Source organism: Mchenga conophoros, linkage group LG3, assembly GCF_057382185.1.
Source record: "Mchenga conophoros isolate Kocher_MC1m ecotype Shallow Benthic linkage group LG3, M_conophoros_male_GT1.1, whole genome shotgun sequence".
Lineage (NCBI taxonomy): Eukaryota > Metazoa > Chordata > Actinopteri > Cichliformes > Cichlidae > Mchenga > Mchenga conophoros.
Window position 1 is genome coordinate 68,913,837 of NC_140528.1, and position 16,650 is coordinate 68,930,486.

At 40.3% G+C, this 16,650-nt stretch overlaps 1 protein-coding gene across 1 annotated transcript; it reads right to left on the minus strand.

The window, feature by feature from the left end:
- Window positions 1–1,335: 1,335 nt before the first annotated feature.
- Window positions 1,336–12,938, minus strand: tnk1 (tyrosine kinase, non-receptor, 1). The gene is made up of 14 exons (XM_085266953.1): window positions 12,637–12,938; window positions 9,677–9,855; window positions 8,992–9,062; window positions 8,707–8,880; window positions 7,549–7,701; window positions 7,178–7,455; window positions 6,917–7,043; window positions 6,598–6,744; window positions 6,365–6,459; window positions 5,043–5,285; window positions 4,627–4,694; window positions 3,468–3,910; window positions 2,688–2,783; window positions 1,336–1,811 (listed from the first exon to the last, which is right to left on the minus strand). The coding sequence occupies exons 2-14, from the start codon at window positions 9,837–9,839 to the stop codon at window positions 1,674–1,676; spliced, it is 2,196 nt and encodes a 731-aa protein (XP_085123079.1). The 5' UTR covers window positions 9,840–9,855; window positions 12,637–12,938; the 3' UTR covers window positions 1,336–1,673.
- Window positions 12,939–16,650: the final 3,712 nt, after the last annotated feature.

Genomic DNA, 16,650 nt, shown 5'->3' on the forward strand with positions numbered 1-16,650 from the left:
CCCCTGCACAGTTACAGCCGTCAGCTGCGTAGAAAAAGATCCTGGAGTAGAAAGTAATATTAAATAAATTCTAACAACAGCTTATCAAGCTTAAACGTGCTGCTGTTGTTCAGCCGCTGGTTTCCTCTTTCTGGTGCAAAGTGGGCCAAAAACAAAGAAGAGAGACAGACAGAAATGAAACTGATCATTAATCAGTTTCATGACTGAAGTAGCAGCAGGAGAGGGAGGGAGAGAGAAGAGGCAGTCGCTCCATATATCGGTTGTTAAGCTTAACATGGGAATGCTTTACAAACATTCAGAGATGAACTTACACACTTGCTTTACTTCTCTCTGGGATAACTTTCACAGAGATGAAATGCAGGTTTGGTAGCGAGGCTACAAATACACACAGCCGCTCTATCACGTGAGCACACTGCTCCAAAGTGCTACGGTTATGAGCAGAGTTACGCCGTGTCGCAAGTTTTGTGAGGTGCTTTTTTGATATTTAATGGATCGGATTACATTTTTATATTTCTCTCCGATATCCGATCCAATAATTTAGGTCAGTATCGGACCGATACAGATACGCAATATCAAATCGGTCCATCTCTAGTTTGAACATGTGCCTGCGTAATGACAGAGAGAAAATGCAGGTTGAGGGAAAAATTTAAAAGCAGATGTTGAGGTTAGTGAGCATTGATCTGGCCTCAGAATGGTTGGAAAACCCCACAGGCAAAGCTTGCACGAAACACTGTAGTTCCTAAGTCCCTGGAAAGAGTTGGTGCAGTTATGACTGCTGGTACAGAGAACTAGAGAGGAGACCAGAATCTTAACTGAATCAATTGACTTGTTTTTTTGTTCTTTTTAAATTTGGTTGCTAGCTGTTTGCCATCACCAACCAAATGTGTTATATGTGCATGCATAATTATATATGTACATATTCATCCACACTTTGATGGCATCCACACTTCAGTCTGAAGTTCTATACTATATACCTATTAACAGGAAGTTATCTTTTTAGATCCATTCCCTGGTTCAGAAGCATGAGTGGAAGACGACCAAAGTGCCCCCAGATTAGATATCAAATCTTAGTGCTCCATCTCCTGGGATCATGTGAGATGTTCATATATATTATTTCAGAAAATGTCTGCACATGTCCATCCATCCCTCAGGAACACTGAGGCATGGCTTTGTAGTTTTTTTTTTTTTTTTTTTTTTTTAAAATGCATGATCACCTAACATTGTTTAAACCAGTTGTAACGTGTCAGTGTACACAGGGTCAATCTTAGCAGGCAGTAGGACAAAGGTAAGAGCCTCTCTTAGAGAACTAAAGAGCCACAGAGCTGAGATCCTGTGTTCAGGCCACCAGAGATCAGTTTTATTTAACAAAGTTTCTACTACAATATGTACAAATGTATTAAAACAGAAAACCTATGTGCAAAAGAAGTGCTATATAACACCACATCATGTCATTTTATCACATGTCATGTTTCTTCTAAGCTTCTCAAAAATATTAGTCAGTTTTGTCTTTGTCTGCCTTCATTTTTCTATTTTCATGTGCTCCTGTAGTTGAGGGGCTCCAAGTGTTGGAGTGTGTCACTGTTACACCACGATGGTGTGGAAAAAGTCAGCCACAGTGGCTGCCTCAAATCTCTTCAGACTCTTCTGTCTGGGCTGGTAAGAGGCCAACCCCTCTAGGGCGGGCCGGGCCTGTCGCTGGTCGTCACTCGGATTAGATAGCGGCTGGCAAACTGCAGGTTCCACTGGTGTTTGGCGAGGATCTTGACGCAGTCCTCTCTGGAGCAGAGGCTCAGCGAGTACAGCTGCTCCATCTGCAGAGAGAAACAAGAGGAGCAAGTTCAGAAGGAGAAAAAACCCACTGTGGGTATGGAAGCAGCACAAACACAAGCAGCAGTTTATCGTAAGCTGCATATAACATGTACACAGACTGCAGATTTCCTCTCTTTAAATACTTGATGGTAAGTTTATAGTTAATAAGTATTTCTTTAACATGCATGAACAAGCCTGTAAAGCACAGCTGGATTTCCTGGTAGGGCTACTCTGGACACAGATTTACTGTTGGTTACATATTAAACTCACCACTGTGCTGCCCTGTGATGTCCTAGCATTAAGTGCACAAACCGGACGATAAATAGCTGCCATAATACAAAATCTATGGGACGAGTGACCTACTTCTGTGACCCGTGTATTGTACCAATCTGTTTCTGAATTCCTCTTTTGTAGTCTTGAGATAAGCATTTACGCTGTCACCATGTTGGTTCCAAAAAAGCTGATGTGATGAGGAACGGTGGTTGCAAAACCTTTTTTTTTTTATTGCCATAACTAAAACAATAATGGTCCCGAGCTTTCAACTCGAGGACCTTCTGCAAAATTCATATCATGAGATAGAAATATACCACCTGCCTTTATCTCCAACTAACAAAGTGCACAAAACAAGACTTGTGCTGTATTAATGTGCATATTTTGACTATTGTTACTGTTTATGTGTATGCTGGATAAGCAGTATATGTTAACATTATTACTTTGTCTCTTATATCGTACATATACTGTTTTGACTTCCCTTGATGGCCATTTATATTTTACATGTATAAACTGGATTCCTTTGGCTCATATTTTATCATTAGCTTCACAGAACAGGTACAGGCAAGTGCGATTAAAATTTTTTTATTTTAATTTGATGGTCTGACCTTTAGTTGCTGTTCAGCTCGTACTGGGTTCCAGTCATTTCGTTGAAGTGCGTTATTAACCTCGTCCGTGGTCACGCCATGTACCGCCTCCATAATCTGAACAGAGCAATGAAAACAGAAGACAGTGAGCAGGAAAACTGGAATTACTACCAACTAGACAAGCTGTCGTTTACATCAGTGTAAACTCTGAAGGAATTTAATTGGTGAAATATGGCCGCAATTTGTCCTTCTGTCCTTTTATGTGGCATGCGGGCCGCTTTGAGGGTTCACACAGGAGCGCGTTTGCTGTCACATTTTATTTGTAGTGTGAACGAGCAGACAAAAAAATAAAAAATAAAAAAAATCATATTTGATCAAAAAAATGGGAATTGAGCATTAAGACCTGCAGTGTGAACGTAGCCTTGGTTGCTAAAAAGCTGATGTGGACTTGAACTCGTTTTGCAACCACAGCTACCGCCATCTGTTGGCCTTCAGATATAATGCAGGTTTGAGACACTTGCACATTTTTTTAAAAACAGAAGCTATGCCCATGTTTTATACTGTCTATGATTCAACAATAGCCAGAAAATGAGTTTTGCACAATATATGATGTCACAGTGAAGTTGACCTTTGCTTTGTTTGAATATAAAATGTTTTCTTTTTTATACCATGCGACATTTTTCAGGTAAGCATTTGTTTCCACGAACAGGTTTTACTGACCTTCACTTTTTATCTAAATTCAGTTTTATCACTATAAAAGGCATAAAAATCATGTTGATCTGTAGGAATTGCATCACTTGCCTGTGCAATGAGACCCTCTTTTGTGTTCTGAGGCCCTTTCTCCCGTTCTCTTATTCGCTCCCGATCTCTCTCCCTGCTGTCTGAGTACTCATCCAGCTGTGGGGTAGAGCGTGCCAGCTGGGCCATTTTGGCGAGGTTGGAACCCCCAACAACCTGCTGAGGCTGGGGTTGTGTAGGGGGAACCATTTGCTGGGGCAACGCGCTGCCCTGGCCTTGGTTAATCCTTTGGATTTTTCGAAGCGCTTTCAGGTTGGGAGGTGGCGGTCGAGGAGGGGCAGCGATACTAGCCTCGCTCAGCCGACGAGGATCCTGTTGCATCACCGCACTGTGAGTCGGCATCACAGGAGGAAGGAGTCTTCCGTGCTGATCCACTCTGAACACCCCTACTGTATGAGCTCGGGGCCGATGTCCACCCAAGACTGACTCCAGGCTCCTAGTCATAGCTGAAGACAAAGAAAAATATTTTTAATGTGTAAAAACTATCAAGTAGATTAAATTTATACACTAGTCAGACAGTTAAGACAAAAAGCAGAGCAAGTGCTGCTTATTGCTCTTCAGAAAACCAACATATTAGTTCACACATTAATCATTTTCCCTTCATACATGCATTTCCTTTACTGCTAATTGAATTCAGGGTTGTGGTGGTGCTCAATCATCTACCAGCTATCACAGATCACCAGTCTGTAGAATCCCCAGTTAATCTAACATGCATGCATTCAACACAGTCCTCTTTGGACTGTGGGAGAAAGCAGTGGGAGTATCCAGAGTGAGCCCACAGAGGCACAATGGCAGTATCCAAACTCCACACAGCACCGTTATTCCGCATTCCAGCTCCTACCAAGCTTCCTGATTGAGCCACCAGGGGGCAGAGTTGCTAAACAAAAGTGAGCAATTTCTGGCTGACATGAATTTGAAGCTTTATAAAAGTCTAAACTTTTAAGAGTTAAGATTGCATTTGCAAATAAATGAAAGCATAATTGTACAAATATAATAACATATGAAATGATCAAGTCTTGCCTTCAGCCTTGGAAAAAAACCCTGCAATATTAATATAATGACAGTCTATTCTATTTTTTTATGCTGACTTTGTATTTCTCAGAGCTGTACCTGGTGGTTTTGATCACTACATTTTAAACCCACATGTATTCTTAGTTCCTACCTGCCATTTTCTGCAGATTGGATCCCTCCTTCTCCCTGCTGGGTCCTGACCTCCAGCCGCCACCAGCTCTGCACAGGTCACCACAGTAAACGCATTAGACTGACATCTTTAGTTTACAAAGTATATTAACTAAAAACAGGAAACAGCTGAGTGCTGTGCTTATCATTGTACAATAAAACTCAGTGACTCAGGGACCTGAGATGAAAATGTACATTTTTTTCTTTCCAGGACACAAAACTTGTCAGTTAGAATAACTCTGAGAGTTATCACTGAAACCTCTTTTTCACCTGATGTGTTGACCTGATTTTGTATCTGGTCAACACATTATGAAGAAGCAACCACCCCAAAATTATTAAAGACTCAAAGATATTTTAAAAAACAACGTTAGGGAGGAGTGAATGAGGGTTATCACTGACTCGTCCGGGTTCTCAGGCGTTCCCCAGGAGCGCTCAGGGTTGACGTCTCCGTGCCCGGTGTGTTGCAAACTGCCCTTTACTGGGGTTGAGATGTAGCCACCAGGGTTAGGCCCGGAGCTGCCGGAGGACACTGCGGCAGCTGCAGCAGCAGCTGAGGGGAGTGATGGGACAGTGAGGCTTGCAGGAAACCAGCCGATGGCCAACGTCCTCTGGTTCTGCCCCCTCCACTCACTCAGCTCCAGACTGCAAGGAGAAAGGGAAAACAACTGGTTAATAAGGAAACGAATTTCCTACATGCCAAACAGAAGTCAGTAAAATAAATGACTTCCACTGAGAGTTGGGGTCCCAGTAGAAAAAAAAAAATCCCAGCATTTTATTTGTTTCTATCAGCTGGCACCGCACATAAAACCAAAACAAGCCCACGAGGTAATTAACACATAATGCTGGCAAGACCTTGGCCACCTATGTAGGTTACATCGCAGGCTCCCTGCAGAAATCTAAATGAGGCCTTCCACTGACATAAAGCTTCCCTCTAAAGTAGCTGAGAGTTATGTGTAATCAGCTTACTTGGTGGTCATTTACAGTGAAAAAACAGTATAATGATTAGCACAATGATTATGCTTCCATTAAACAAAATATAATAAATTCTGATAATGATGTAATATGAAACGCTCCATGGGATTACATCAACTACTCGCTTTGCTAAACAAAGTGAGGTTAAGTGAAACTGGACCATTACTCATTCTGTTTGCAGACGTCACAATAAACCCGTGGTAAACAAATAAATAAATAAAACTTAACTATACTACAAAAGCACTATTGTTGCCTGGATACCATGTCACGGCAGTCTGTATCACGTAAGGAGTTACATTACATCAGTGGGCTTAACTTCCAGCATTGTCAGTCACTTCTGAAGAGAATACTTGCTGTGGGATAATCTTATTTAACTTTGTCCTTTCCCTGCATGACTACAATACCTTTATTTGTAGATTTGTGTGTCGGAAACAACAAACTTCATGAAGTTTTTCAGATTTATATTCAACCAGATTGGTGGAAGAAAAGACTAATCATGACGCAGGTAATACCAATAGACCCATCAGACGTGTTACGTAAAATAAAAACAACACAGGGAGGAGAGTTTCAAAGCTGCTCGACCTGTTCAGCAAAGTGAAATGCATTCGAGGACTCGCCAAGAGTGGAATGTCTCTTTAAGAGCGGGCTGGTTCAAATCCCCGTCTCATCTCAACAAAGGTCCATTGTGCGAGCTAAAGTTTTTCCTTTACTCCTCTTTCGTCCCACCCACCCACCTTTCGCTCACCCACCTGTGGTCGATGACAGTCACAAGGTCGTTGGGCAAAAGTGTGAGCTTTCTGGGTTCTGCAAATTCTCTTATTGCTTGCACCTCTCTGGGTTTAGCCTGTGGAGGAAGACAGGAAAGAATTGATGTGACGTGCAGAAAAGTGCGCAGACTTTCAGGCATATTCATGAGGCAAGAACAGCAATCTCTTCTTTGATATTTTTTTTTTAAATGAAAAGGACAAGAAAAGCTTCAGACCTCCGCCACCATCGCGCTGAGCTGGGCAAAGCTGGGTCTGTCTGCAGCATTGCATGCCCAGCACTTTCGCATTACAGTGTATAGCTCCAGAGGGCAATCAGGTGGCTTCTCCAGGCGTTCGCCCTCCCGCTCTACCCGCCATAATATCTAGTTGAAGAGTGAATGTCAGTGATGCTAACACACTGAGTCATAGAGCATGCCAGAAAAACAAACAACATAAGGGCGGTGATACACATTCCAAACATGAATGACAAATACCTTGCCGGCATGCACACAAATACAGAAAAAGCATGGCGTCAGTGTTCTGACAAGTGCTTACCTGCCGGCCCGACAGACCAAACCAAGGCTCTTCACAATAGGTGAACATTTCCCAGAGAGTGACACCAAACATCCACACGTCTGAGGAAAGGGAGAAAGAGCCGATGCGAAGACTCTCTGGAGCACACCTGGAGAGAAGGGAGGCAGACAAACCAGAAGCAAAAGAAAGAGTTATTGGTGTTATTAGTGAGAATCTGTTGTGACTCTAACAAGATTTCTAATTATTTCCCACTCAAGCTTCAAATTTCACCCAACTGCCCACCATGCAAACGGTATCCGTCTGTGTGCCGACATGATGTAGTGATCTTTCTCCTGGTTCAGGCCTCGCATCAGACCAAAGTCCCCGATCTTCACCATATCCTTGGATGCCAGCAGTACATTTCTTGCAGCCAGGTCCCTGTGGATGAATCTCCTGCTCTCCAGGTACTCCATGCCTGACACAATCTGCATAGCAAAGAGCCAAAGGCGGACCAGAGAGAACTCATACTGACGTGCACGCAGGGTGTCGTAAAGTGAGCCCAAGGCGGCCAGCTCTGTTACCTAGATAAAAAGAATAAAAAGGATTTTTAAAAGAAATCTGGCTCCTACAAAACACAGTAGTTTGAATAGATCAACAAACTGTTTCTAGTTTACCATCTTGAGGGGCTGTGTGAGCACCACACCATAGAGTCGTATGATGTTGGGGTGGTCTAAAGATTGCATGACGGTTACTTCTTGAAGAAAGTCTTTCAGTGTGTCCGCCTGCCTCGACATACTGCTCCTCAGCGATTTAACTGCCACAGCCAACTGAGGAGAGGAAGGGGATAAAGACAGATGCTCAGTTTTAATCAGGCATACAGACCGACACCTCACTTTAACAAGCCAAAGGGAGGCAGCAAGGGTGTGTACACGCCTACTGTTCCAGGGTATAATCATAAAAAAAAGAACATGAAAGGTAAACGGTGCTACCCTGAAGTCACCTGCTGGTATTTTCTTTCTTTCTTTTCTTGTTTTTTTAAGCAATGGCTAACAATATCTAGGGTGTAAGGATGGAAGGATAAGTTATCAACTAACCTTAGCAAGTTTGGTTTGCAAGGTGCAATCAAGTGGCAAAAAAGTTAAGCTTATACACAAGGGCCATAAACTGCAGTTCTTCTAAGGATCCCCCCCCCACACACACACACAAAAACAGTCAATTATTTCCCTTTATAACGGTGGCACAGAGGGTGATTTTTTTTAACTCACAGATTTATACATTATTAAGGTTTAAACTGAGGAGTATGGCCTCTCTGACTGACAAGCACATGTTTACTCTGGCAGCTATAGCTATCCGCTATGAGCAAACTTTGACCTTCACTGAGTCATTTTTGGAGCGCTTTTAATTTAGCTTCCTGACTAACACGGAATGCTATGTGATTAATTATACTAACAGTCTGCTAAAGAAGTATGTGCTCCAGTTTTTTGTGAGTGTACTATGCGAGTTATACTTTAGCCAGTGGATGTACCTTGCTAACCAAGCTTGCTAGCTTGATTAGCAAGGTAGCAAGACCTTGCACAACACAATTACATTCCAATGGATGAATTGGAGTGATGTTATGGTGATTATGTCCACCTTTTTGTAAACAGTCCTGTCCAAAACCATTTGCCAATAACAGTTTTTAAAACTTGTGGAATCTTTGTAAAAGCCAAAACAATTATTAATTGTTAAAGACAAACTTTGTGCCACTGCCAAAAGTTTTGGTCACGACTTCAGTTTCCGGTCTGACAACATCTATAGAGAAAGTCCAGCAGATCTGTAAAACGGCTTCTCACCACTCTTCCAGTGGGTGTATGCCACTCTCCCCTCTTCACCACCCCAAATGACCCAGAGCCCAGCCTCTCCGCCAGAATCAGCTCACTGTCTTGGATAAGACAAGGGAGAGCCCGGACACCGACTTCCTGGCCCTGTGCTTGACCACCTCCGGTTAACGGCTCCCCACTGAACACCTGTGTGCATCATTAAATCAATAAAAATGACAAATTGAATATCAGGCTTAAGAAAGACAGTTAACACATAACACTCCGTAACAAAGCTAATGCAAATGAAGTGTTTCGGACCTTCGGCACCCGTGACCGCACGCGCACGCTTGACTTGTAGCGTTTTAGAGCGTCCCATAGTCTTCTTTGTCCTGCAAGAAAGAAAATACAGACATGTTTGCATTTTCTGTGACTGTATATGAAATATATTTAAATCAGCAGTTTCTCAGTAAGTAATTGTCGCTTTCCTTATTCTACACCCTTCTGAAATGGTACACGCTAAATAAATAACTGTAAAATTTTCAAATAATAATTGATAATAAACCTATGCAATAGTTGCTGCTCTGTGTGACAGTATGTTGAAAACTAAGTAGCGCTTGTATGTTAATAATCTTAGCTGTTATTAACCATATTAACTTAAGCATGCAAACAAAGTGAATTCATTTGCATTAGATAACATTTCTTATTATTTTAAATTAGGGGGAAGTCTGAGAGGCCAGAAGATGTGGCTAAGAGAAAGATTTCTTTTGTGTTAGACTCTTTATGCAAACAGGTTTTAAATTCATCGATAAATAAGGCCTACACTGATTACTGCAGGTAAACAGGGGACAATGCTTTTGTTTGAGGGCCACTTAAAGCCCGTCTTTCTTTTGTGACTAACCATACCTCCATTACTGAGCCTAAGGGGAAATGTTTTCAGTCAGGGGGAGCGGTTCCTATTTATTTACACCCAGGATGAATGATCAGAGAAGATGATCAGGCTCACCAGGTTTGCTGATTCCTATCTGCTCCAGATCGGCCTCTTTGACGTAGCCGAAGTGCTCAATGCGAGTGATATTGAGGCCATCTCTGAGGCGCAGGTAAAACTTCTCCAGCTGGACTTCAGCTAGGAGTTGGTATAGCCATTGAGTGTCCTGGTCCATCACCATGACCTGGCTGACCTTCCTGTTGGGGTTATAGGTCAGAGGTTATAAGACAGTGGAGAGAATTTCTGGCCTGTTTTTCCTTTCTCCTGGAAAATCTAATTTTGTTTTAGTAGATGATATCACACCAATTAAAAAAAAAAAGAAATTTTATATATATATATATATATATATATATATATATATATATATATATATATATATTTCTTTTTTTTATTATTTTTGCATATGGCTCACACTTCGTCAGATACACAAATCATGTCACAATGACACATAGTAGGGTAAAACATAATGGGAGACGCAGATAAGTGAAAATGAAACAAAGGTACCGCAAACACATACCAGCATGACGTTGCATAAAAAAAGAAAAAGAAATAAATACTTGCGACCAAGGTCTGTATCTAAATAATGGACATGGCTTTTGAGTCTGAAGAGTGAAGCTGACGTGGAATGGTCTTCAACATTTGCATGTAGTAAGCTGTTATGTTGTAAGTTGTTTAGATGTGCTCGGGAAAAGAAAGACTACATTACTGCATAAAACACTGCTGGTCACATCTTCCTGATTGGACCACTCAGTACACCTGACACAACGACGAAAAAGTATCTGTATCGGACTCTAGCTCGACAGTCTGCTGAACCACCAGTGCACCTGCCTCAAACAGGCTCTCCTCCACACTCGTCATTTACAAAGTGGTTTACAAACCCAAACATTACAGCTAACAGGTGGATTTCCTGTTTGAGTGCAGCTAGCAAACACTGAAGAACCATTTACTGCTTTAGAGACAGAGAGTGAATGTGAACAGCCTATCCTTGCTTTTTTAACAAAAAAACTCTTTGCTTCAGCCAGGAGCAGCACAGAAATGACCCTTTTAACTGCTTTTTATTAGTTACTGTTCACTAGTTAGCTCATGTAAAATATTAGCAGCAACCAACCAACCCAGTGATGTCACGTTCTCTACTTAAACTAGATGGCGTTACACATGCTCTAAAAACTTCCATTTTCAACATTTATTTCTTAAATCCAGCTTCACAGACAGAGTCGGATCTGTAACATTCTCGAAAGCAGGGCTCCATGGTGTAAATGAGCCTTTATACATGTAGTCTTTCATGTCTACTTTAATCTGGGGCTGACTTTTGATGCACATGTTGCCACCTTGCCGCTTTGTCCCTCAGTTTCTTAGTCACATCCAGTCTAGCCTTCAAAATTGGACCTCATAAAAAGACGAGTCGATGCTTGTGCGTGACTAATTTTGAACCTCATAGGCAACGATCCTGGTGCTCTGTGAAAAACACAGTTGGAAACTTTAGCTTGTCTGAGGTTTAGGGGCACCAGTCTAACCGGATCCTGTTCGCACAGCATTTATGTAACTGCAGAAGTTATAATGTGCGTTGTAATACCTCTGAAACAGTTGCATGACTGCGACTGATTTAAGGACTCTGGTCATATTTAGTTCAAATTTACCGTCGTTAGTGCTGATAGTTTTGAAGATCTTTGTGAGTGAAACAGAAGGAGTGTGTGAATTTGAATAACTTCCTCACTACAAGAAACGAAATGTTAAATGTCAGCAAATTCTTCTTTTATGAGCCATGCTGTTTAGTTCACTGGAAGACTGTACCGCCATAAAACACTTGCTTATCACCAAACTAAGCCGAGCAGGAATGAGGCAGGGAAGGCCTTCAACATTCCCCGTCAGCTCTTCTGAGGAAAAAACAAAACAAAAAACACCTAGACTTAGCAACTACTTAGTTTTCCTCATTCTAACAGCCATGCAAAGGGTGCAAGAGGGTACTAGCCTGGGCTTGCACTAAATTTTCTAGGGACAACTCCCAATTAAATGAGCACTTACTGCAAGTTCAAATCAACTCAATTCCCTGCAGATTAGTTAATTAATGAAAGCACACACACACAAAAATGCACACCGGTAAACATTGTCTTTGTGTACACAGTGATGAATATTTAACCTGTCGCCCAGCTGCTGAAATCTCCTCTCAGTCTAATGGCACGTGAACCCAAGGAGTTCAACTATGTTAGCCTAATGTGGCTCAACAGTCACGTGTAGCACTCCCCCACCTTTAATCACACAGGCAGCTTTTTTTTTTTCCCTTCCCAACTTCAAATATCCAGTACAGGTGCATATGTTTACACTGCAGCAACTTAAGAATGAAGCAAGATGAAACTGACAAGGAAGTGCAGAGGAGGATTACTTTCCAAAGAAAGTGCATATTTTTAGTCGTGACTGAAATATTATAGTCCACAGACACTGATCTGTGATTGAAAGGGTGCAGGGTGTGCCTCTGAAAAAAGGACAGTATGTCCATTAAGAGATTTAATTACTTACCTGGGCAAAAAAGCAGTAATTAGTTAGCATACTAATATGTACAGTGTGTAAGTAGACAAATAACTGAGTACTCCGAGAAAAAAAGATAATGTAGTTTATGTGGCATTATATTAGTTGCCTTTCTGGATCTGCCATATAAATAGCTTGGCGGTTTAATTATTAGTAAGCTGCGTGCATCTATTTTAATACAATGATTATATATTTTGTAGCTGTATTGAAAACACAGCTGCCAATTAAATGTAAAAAATTACTAAAAAGTGGCGTATTTTATGTAGTGAAACACGCTAGCATAAAAGCAACATGTAAGTAAACTACACAGTACTCTAACAAAGACATTAACTCTCAGAATTTGTTCTTAATTATTCTACAAAGGAAATGACAGTCGATTACAAAAGGTGCATTTAACACAGTTTCACATTTCTTAATAATAATGATGATAATTAAAAAAAATTCTGCAAACTTACTTATATTATTGAGTTCTTGTTAAAACGATTTAGTCGCCGGTTGGTGGCTCTCTCTTAGCCACAGACGCTTCGAGACAAGTGCTCCATGTTTGCGGTGAAACCTGTAACGACGTCGACGACGGTGCTTCGCTTCAAATCAAAGCTTCTGTCTGAGCCCGAAACCCGCTCTTCTTAAATCACCATGTGACAGATCCGGGGTGTTTTTACTCACAGGTTTGCCCGATATTATTGTGTTTCCCGGAGACAAGTGGATAAGTCATCTACCTGTAAGTCTTCGGGTTCCTCCCCCACCTCTTTCCTTTACCTCACTAGACCACACCCCTCCGTCACTCCTCTCACCTGAGCTTTGAACACAAGAGTAAACCTGAAAGGGTTAGCATAACCAAGTCAGGCTTCACCCCATGTGGTCTGAGTGATGTAAATGTATTAATGTGTCAATCGTTGGGAAGTTCTTTATTTTAGTTAATTTTATTGTAAAAAAATAAATAGAGAAATAAATCAATAGCACATTTAAACGTGCTATATGAATACTTACTAAACAATATGATTTCATGTTTAAGTATAAATATTAAATCACTTGTAAGTATTTTTTAGACAGAAAATGTAATTATATAGCTACTATATTAAAATGACTTAAGTTGTAATATTTTGTCTGCTACAGTGGTTTGAGCTCAACTAAAACTGTTTTCATTAAGTTTATTTGTATAAAACGATCTCTAAATAAAAACTAATATATAAGGGTCGACAGTTTAGTGAAGCTGATAAAGCAAAATAAAGTCTGTCTTATTTTAGTTAAAATATTAGCTCATTTTATTTTAACGTTAGCTTTGAAGCTAATAGCTTTTCTTATGTGCACTTAGCTTATGTGCACTTAAGAGTAGGTCAATTTATTGGCAGATAAACATTAGGCAGCTAAAACTGCTTAAAGTTTCAGAAAAGTGTAAGTTGCTGATGTTGATTGTAATAATTATAATAATAATCATCATTCCACATTGAACATATGTTGTATGTAACTTAATTCTCTCAAAACTTGCATATGTGACAGAATTTGGTTCATTCGATGTGTGTTGTCTTACTAATACATGTACTGCTTGTAATGTGATTACTTTTGATCAGACATTGACTATAGCTTGAAAAGAAGATAAATATACTTTTTTGTTAAAGAGTTTGTAAACAACCAAGTTTTTGTCACTGTATACTGAGGATATTAAGAATCACAAGATGAATTATCCATACATGATAAAGCGCCATAGGCCTGGCAAAAACTGCTAGGCTAGATGTTTGCTATGAATAATAATAATTATTATAATGATAATGGAAACAATATAAAAATATAAAAAAGACAACTTTCAAAAAGATTAGAAGGTTTAATTAATATGTCGTTAAATTACTTTTAGTTTGAATCTCTGACTGTGTTACTGAATGTATTACTTGCCTTGATCAGGAAATGACCATACTGAATCATAACACTACTCCACGTGAATAGTGTTGTGATTAATTTAAGTTAATGAATACTAGAGTACAAACTGTTACCACAGTGTAATTAGCACCATTGTGTTACTCTCAAGACTGAGCATGGATTAAACCTGCTATTAGGTTTGAGTCATATGAAGTGTCACAGATGGTTTTCCGTTTCAGTCTTCCTTTCCTCCATGCCTGTTGTTGCTGAACCAGTTGGACGAGATTTTTAGCCTCTCAAGTTGCATTTGAATGCAAAGCAGGCAGCACAGATAGAACTTTGCACTTCCTGGTACAGTCTCTCCTACTTTACTCCTCTCTGCCAGCCTGCCTCGGTTATACAACCCTGACAGTGGACCAGCCTATAGGACCGTGCACACATGATCGCCCTAAAAGTAATCTGTTACCACTTCTTTCAAGTGCTTCCAGCTCGGCTACGGCTTAACAGTCACAACAGGCTTGTGATGACTTAGACCTCTTTCAGGAATATGTTTGGTTTTTTTTTTTCTGTCATTAGCTTCAGACAAACAATAGAAACATTACGACATAATGAGATGACAAATTATGGTGTCATCAAATTTCTTAAGTCATGCAGGACAATAATAACCCATTACACATGTATTTAGACAGAAATGTGTTGTTTCCAGCAAGTGATGAGAGGCTAGAGGCTGACAGGAAGTGTGTGTAGATATATCCCTTATATAAATGCACCGGTGGGGAACAGCATTTCGGTACACTGTATACTGTGTATACTACTGTATTGACAATAAAGCTCTTGAATCTTGAATCTTGAGAGATGTTTCCTGTTCTCCTAAATCTGATGGTTTTCTGTTACACTGGGCATAACTCTCATTTATACGACACAAGCTTAGCTGGAAGCTCATATCACAGCAAGACAGGCAGTATCCATCCAAAACACTGAACAACAAACAAAAGGGGATGAAAAAGAGACAGATAATAAAAATAAAGGGGAAACATGACTTATTGAAGATAAATATGTTGAACAGTGTGAGAGCTCGTATATGTGAACTTGTATTTTTGAAATGAGTTACAGAAAAAATATTTTGTAATATGTAGACTGCTATTTACACACAGAAATATTTGACTCATATATTTATGTTTTTTAGTTAATTTTTACAAGTTCTCACATTCACAAGCTCTTGTGTTTTGCAACTCTACACGGACAAATCATTGCCGTGAAAATGAAAAATGACACGTCTGAACTGAAAAGACCAGAAGCAGAAAGAAATATAATAGTCTTCACTGTCACTGTAACTCACACACAGTCAGACTCATATTTATAGAGTAAATAAAAGAAATAAGAGACTTGGAGCCAGTGCTTCCTCTGGGCTGGGCTGGGTTCACCCTGTCAGAAAATGTTAATTATCTTAAAGAGCCTCATAAAGAGAAATAAGATATATGGAAGACGGCTAAAGAATGGAGACTTTGACAAGTTCATTCAACATCTTGTTATTTCAAACCGTTTGTGTCAGTGGTGTGTACACACTGTACCACTTGCCAAATCTCACTTTAACCCCTGACTGTTCTTATTTTCTGTTTCGGTGTAGAGGTAAAGGCGACCATGTAGACAACAGAAAATTTATTTTTTAAAATCTCTTTTAGTGCTTATAGCTGTAACATAGATTTAAACCATAGCCCAGGAGTGATCACGCTTATGAATGAATCAAAACTTTTATATATTTGATTAGCGATTCCTGAAGTCTGGGCCATTATTTCTTTCTTTCTTTTTAAGATTCTTCTTCTTTTCTTTAATCAACCTTTCTTCACACAGTGAGCTGTTTATCCTGTGCATTATGGCCAAGGAACAGAGAACTCAAGGTCATGTTTTAATCCATCTTTAATGGGACCACAGAGGAAATATTTGCTGGAGGACACATGGTGTCGCCCAAATTTCTTCCTTTTTAAAAAAAGTTTAAAGGGTCAAACCTTCGAAAATGTTCACAACTTGTATTTTTAACAGAGACATAATACGTCTCCCATGGGACAAAGATGGTGCACCGTTTTTGGTGTTGTAGGTTAGATTTCAGTTCAGTTCATTGTTACAGTCAAAATGGGCACTGGGTTTTGGACCCAAAGGCAGACGGTGAGAGAGGAACCAGGTTTGATTACACAAGAGAACAGGTTTGAGCCAAAGGCAGGCAGGTGAACAAAGTTTTTCCCAGACAGTTAGTTTTCTTTTAGACGGGCACAGCAGAGGGGATCTAAGAGCGATGGAGAAAAACAGCCAATGAAGATGATTTCCTAGAGCTGCACTAGTTACTGAGTGCAGCACTGAGCTGGACATGAGTGGATGAAGAGCTGATTCGTACACGTGCAGGTAACTAATGATGGACAGTTTGTGTGCCAGTTTGAGTCAGCAGCGCCAGGTGAGGAGAAGCTCCTACAGCTCATCCCAGCAAGAAGGTGTCCTGACACACTCATTCAGGAAAAAGGGAGATCGAGAGGACACTGTGGAATCGGGATAATAACGTCCAGCAGGAAAAACCCTTTGAAATGCTAGCAAAATCACAAAGTCACATTTGACCTGTTCTTATT

Bases quoted from the DNA above. Each gene is read 5' to 3' on its own strand.
- tnk1 (XM_085266953.1), bottom strand. From the start codon at position 9,839: ATGGTGATGGACCAGGACACTCAATGGCTATACCAACTCCTAGCTGAA. The intron at 8,881-8,991 runs GTCCGAAACACT...TGATGCACACAG, and splicing joins TGCGGTCACGGGTGCCGAAG to GTGTTCAGTGGGGAGCCGTT. The intron at 3,911-4,626 runs GTAGGAACTAAG...CTTTGTCTTCAG, and splicing joins CAATCTGCAGAAAATGGCAG to CTATGACTAGGAGCCTGGAG.